Genomic DNA, 5,033 nt, shown 5'->3' with positions numbered 1-5,033 from the left:
CATGCTACTCCTCCCACAGCTTTGAGAAATCCCAGGCAAGATATATATCAAAACGACCGGAATAGATGGGAATCGATGGAAAAGACTTTTCTCAATTCTGCGACATCTCGTTTTCTTACGAAATGCGAAAAACTACCGATTTTTGCCCATAGGAATGAATGAGAATTCGTAAAAAAAAAAATCTCACAAATTGATCAAACCCACCCCTCTTTGGAGCCACACCACTTCGTCATACTTTGTCGCAGAAACGTGATTCAAGGTTGAGTGTTGGCATTTCAGGCTGCTAAGGGGACTGCCCCACCTTACATACAATCCCTGATCACTCCCTACTCCCCAGCGAGACCACTCCGGTCTGCCAGCTCTGGTCGCCTTACGGTTCCCTCTCTACGTGCACCTAGGGCTGTGTATTGGCATGAAGCTGGCGATACGATACGTATCCCGATATAGGGGTGCCGATACAATATATTGCGATATATTGCGATACTGTAGGCAAGGCGATATATTGCGATTTTCCATCCCTATTTTCCATCAGAAAAAATCTGGCCTACTTTCAGAAAAATCCATAGCATAAAACACACAGTGATGCAAAAACAAACTGTTTATTTTTAAAATATTTTTGTCAACATTTCTGTCTTCTGTCTATACAAAATAAAAAAATCTTATTAAAATAAAATACTTTAGGACAACTTGTGCAATAAAATAATGTCCTGTAGGACAACTTGCAGTGCATCCATTTAATTAAATAAACGTTTGCAGGATCCCTAAAAACAATGTAAACAGAATACAGAGTAAACACTCTGTCAGTAGCATGTTAAAGCTTAGTTCTTGATCGTGAGATTTCTGTTGAGGAAGACGAGCTGGTCTACATGCCCAGCTTTCAGGACACTTCTCTGTGCTGTAACAATGTCTCCTGTGGTGGAAAACACCCTCTCAGAGGACACACTGGTACCAGGAATACACAGGAAACGCTTTGCTACTGTGGAGAGATGAGGGTACACATGTTCATGCTCCCTCCACCAACTGAGAGGATCTCCTGAGAGAGACAAAGGGGTTTCATCTTGGAACTTCTTCACCTCAGCTGCAGCAGCATCACCTGCAGATTGTGGAGCTTCATCACCGGTAGAAGCGTAGGTGTCTCCAAGCAAGCTAACCAACAAACACAAGCTCCTTGGTTTCTTCTGGGGTGGGTGGGGGGTTGCATCAGTGCCATCCTTGCTGTTGGGGGAGTGATCAGCCGCCTCCTGGTCCTCCTCTCGCACCACTGGCACTGGGTTGTCACTGTCCACCACCTCAGCTTCCTGCTAAAAAACTAGTATTAGTATCAAACTAGTATTAAAAGCCAAGTAAATTCCAAAATTCGCTGTATATGCATATTTCTATTCTGTACATATGCTGCACACACTCACTGGCCACTTAATTAGACCTATACATGTAATGCAAACCAATACAACAACTCTGTTGTAATTCATAAAATTTCAACATGTGAACTACACTGACCGAAGAAACTGGAGCAATATATTTGGAGGAGTGCTAACGTTAACGTTACTGCTAACATGACTGAACATTAATTCGCCAATAGCATGATTACTGGTTTAATACTAACAGTAAAAAAGCAGTTGGTGTAATGTTAATTCAGTAAGCAATTTCCCATAGCCTATTGATAAATCATATCCATAAATATAGCCCAAAGGTATAATTTAGAGGCTACTTACATTCCGTTTCTTCTTTATGACATCCGTCACAGCATCTGTCAGTCTGGAGTAGGTCTCGGTTTTCTTCTGTTCAGTCAGGAACAGTAGATCTTTGAACCGTGGGTCAACGGCGGATGCCATGTAGAGTGTCTCGTTTGCATTCGTGTACCTCTTGCCAAGATCTTGGGCAATAGCAAGCTTGATCTCTTTCACGGTCGCGGAGTCATCTTCCATTTCTGCGGTGCTCTTGACAAGATTGTCGTGAAGCGGGGCGATGAGGGACAACGTCGGCATCTTCTCCTCTGACATCACTAAGATGGCATCTTTCATGGGCTTCATCCCCTTCAGCACCTCCTCCGCGCAGGTGACATCTGCCTCGCTCAAAGTGAATACGTCTTTTGCGCTCTTTCGGACTTCGGATGAGAGAAGGGCAGCACAGATAGCCGTTTGTTGTTCCAAAAATCTAGCCAGCATGTCATAAGAACTATTCCACCTGGTGACGACGTCTGTAGTTAGTCGATGTTTGGGGAGCTGCAGTAGCTCCTGTTTTAGCTTAAGCTGGTGGCTGGCAACTGTGCTGCGCCTAAAAAAAGTGGTGACGCGTCTGACTCTTCCCAGTATTTCTGCTACTGATGGCAATTTGAGTGCCTTCTGCGATGCGAGATTCAAACCGTGTGCAAAGCATTGTATGTGGGTCATCTCTGCAACTCGTGCCGCGACAGTCATGTTAGAAGCATTGTCTGTAACAACTACGGGATCTTTTAAATCCAGTCCCCATTCGAACACCACCTCCCTCAGTACTGCTGCAATATTTTCCCCCGTGTGGTTTACAGGCATTGCTCGCGTTTGGAGGACGTGAGAGCCCAGCTTCCAGTCATCGGTAATGTGATGCGCTGTGATGGTTACATACGACTCCGTAGCCCTCGAGGTCCAGCCGTCGCATGTCAACGCGACCCTCTCTGCTGAGCTGAGAGAGCCCTGCACCCCAGCCTTCACTTCTGTGTACAACCTGGGCAATGCGATGTCAGTCATGTATTGTCGAGAGGGGATAGCGTACCGTGGCTCCAGGGTCGTAATCATGTTTCGGAAACCCTCGTTCTCCACAACACTAAGAGGGCGGAGGTCTTTGCAAATAAACTGAATTATAGACAGCGTTATTTTGGTCGCACGAGTTGAGGTCGGCGGTAACTTTGCTGCGTAAACTTGACCCAGCGTTGGCTGGGAAGAATCCACTCGTTTCGCGTTAGCTGGAAACGTTAGCCGGACATCAGCATGGTGTCTGGCTAAGTGTGCTCGTAGATTCGTTGTGTTGCCACAATATTTCACTCTAGCATGGCACAGTTTGCAAATGGCATGGCTTTTGTCAACCTCTTTGCTGCCTTCTTTCTCCTCGTGGAACCCAAAATGAGTCCACACGTCAGCTTTGAATGCTGCGGGAGCCGGTTTGATTTGCTGAGCTTCAGCCATAGCATAGTTTCAGCAACAAAATGGCGAAACGCATGAGTTTCAAACAGTCACGACGAGGCCTGTGCGCTCGCGAGATCTTAAAAAAGCATAGTCTAATGGCTAACCGAAATACCATCAGTAGCGGCCACATTAATTATTATGAAAAAAAGATATATATATATAGATATATATTTTTTTTTTTTCAATTAATAAAATATCGATATTGCACTTTAGAGGATCGATTTAAAATCACGGCACGAAGTATCGCGATATTGAGGTGAATCGATTTTTTCTAACACCCCTACGTGCACCTGGCGGTCGAGCTGCACGTTCACGCCTGTTTTCCGTTCTGGTTCCTCAGTGGTGGAATGACTTGCCTACCACTGTCAGAACAGCAGAATCCCTCCCCCTATTTCGACGCAGACTCAAAACCCACTTTTTCAAACTCTACCTTAGTCCTCCCTCCTGATTTCCCCTGCCCCTCCTTTCTGATATCCCTATCCCCTATCCTTGTCTAAACCCCCCCCCCCCCCCCCCCCCCAAAAAAAAAAAAAAAAATGCACTTCTGATGACAACTATGTTTAGAACAGCATTTCCTGTGTATTTTGCTAGTTTCTGGATGTGATGCTCTGACTTATGGTAGAACCTATGCACTTGTAAGTCGCTTTGGATTAAAAGCGTCTGCCAAATGACTAAAATGTAAAATGTAAATGACATTTTTGAGATTTTCAGATTTTATAATGGGTGTGTATTGCCTGGCTTTAGAGTGCGGTGACATCACCCACTCTAGCATTCAGCCCTTCTAAATTTTATCAAAAATATTCAAGACATTCTCATCTTACTCCCACAGCTTCTACTCTACAACAACAATTTATACATCAAAATGTAGAGAAACTTGTCCTCTCTCATTCAATGTTACTTCCATTGAGATAGGACTCTTTTTAATAAATCGCCCAAAAGTGCAGAGTGCCGGATCCAGCTCTCATTGACTCCAATGTTATCTGAAGCGTCAACTGCCCCGTAAAGTAGGCACAATATGGTGATTTATAAACTGTCACCGCTCCTGCATTTTAAATCCTACAGACACATGTCATAGATCGGAATCGCCATTGAAGTCTTGAGTCGCTCAAAATGATTTTTTTTTTTTATGTGAGTTATAGTTTTCAAGATACAGCGATTTGTTTGAGGTTAGCTTCGGTGCTAGCTTTCGTTAGCTTCGTTGCGCTAGCTTGCGTTAGCTTCGGCGCTAGCTTGCGTTAGCTTCGTCGCGCTAGTTAGCGTTAGCTTCGGCGCTAGCTATCTTAACTAACTAACTGACGGTCTGACTAACTGATTAACTAAGTGACTGTTACGAACTGATTAACAAACTAACAAGTTAGCTGACTGACTGACTAACTAACTAGCTAGCTGACTGGCTAACTAGTTAGCTGACTGACTGACTGACTAACTAACTAGCTAGCTAGCTGACTGCATAACTAGTCAGCTGACTGGCTAACTAAGCTCAGCTGATTAGTGAACTGTCACTGTAATTAATATTTACCAAAACTAATGCAGTGTAATATTCTATAAAGTTTTTATTATTTTAGAGAGGTGTTGATTTGGTTGTTTGTTATCTGTAGTTTGTGATGCTGTTGAACTGTATGTATGTTATGCCTCTGCCTAACACGTCTAACTAAGTAATTAATAAGAATAATTAACTAAATAACTAACTAAATGACTGACTCCATCCTGTCCACATTATATGAAAATACTGAGGTTTTTAACTGTTTTATTTCTATGTCCATGTCTTAATGGTTGTGCTAACTGTAACAGGAGGGTGGGTGTGGTTGAGCAACCCATACTTAGCCAGACAACGCCACCTTGGGAATTGTACCCTTATACTGCCCAGACCACCCT

The 5,033-nt window shown here is 43.7% G+C and overlaps 1 protein-coding gene across 2 annotated transcripts; it reads right to left on the bottom strand.

The window, feature by feature from the left end:
* Positions 1-580: 580 nt before the first annotated feature.
* On the bottom strand, positions 581-3,256 carry LOC133135615 (E3 SUMO-protein ligase ZBED1-like). Of its 2 annotated transcripts, none has more exons than XM_061252761.1 (2): positions 1,713-3,256; positions 581-1,301 (listed from the first exon to the last, which is right to left on the bottom strand). In XM_061252761.1, the coding sequence occupies exons 1-2, from the start codon at positions 3,156-3,158 to the stop codon at positions 819-821; spliced, it is 1,929 nt and encodes a 642-aa protein (XP_061108745.1). In that variant the 5' UTR covers positions 3,159-3,256; the 3' UTR covers positions 581-818. The 2 variants fall into 2 exon arrangements, with proteins under 2 accessions (XP_061108745.1, XP_061108746.1); XM_061252762.1 differs by having other exon boundaries at positions 581-1,298.
* Between the last annotated feature and the right edge of the window lie 1,777 nt (positions 3,257-5,033).

Source organism: Conger conger, chromosome 8 (genome assembly GCF_963514075.1).
Source record: "Conger conger chromosome 8, fConCon1.1, whole genome shotgun sequence".
Lineage (NCBI taxonomy): Eukaryota > Metazoa > Chordata > Actinopteri > Anguilliformes > Congridae > Conger > Conger conger.
The sequence above is the reverse complement of the archived record's forward strand: the minus strand, read 5'-3'. Positions and strand labels throughout refer to the sequence as shown.

Coding starts and splice junctions, on each gene's coding strand:
- LOC133135615 (XM_061252761.1), bottom strand. CDS start 3,158: ATGGCTGAAGCTCAGCAAATCAAACCGGCTCCCGCAGCATTCAAAGCT. Junction 1,302..1,712: donor TCATAAAGAAGAAACGGAAT/GTAAGTAGCCTC, acceptor CTAGTTTTTTAG/CAGGAAGCTGAGGTGGTGGA.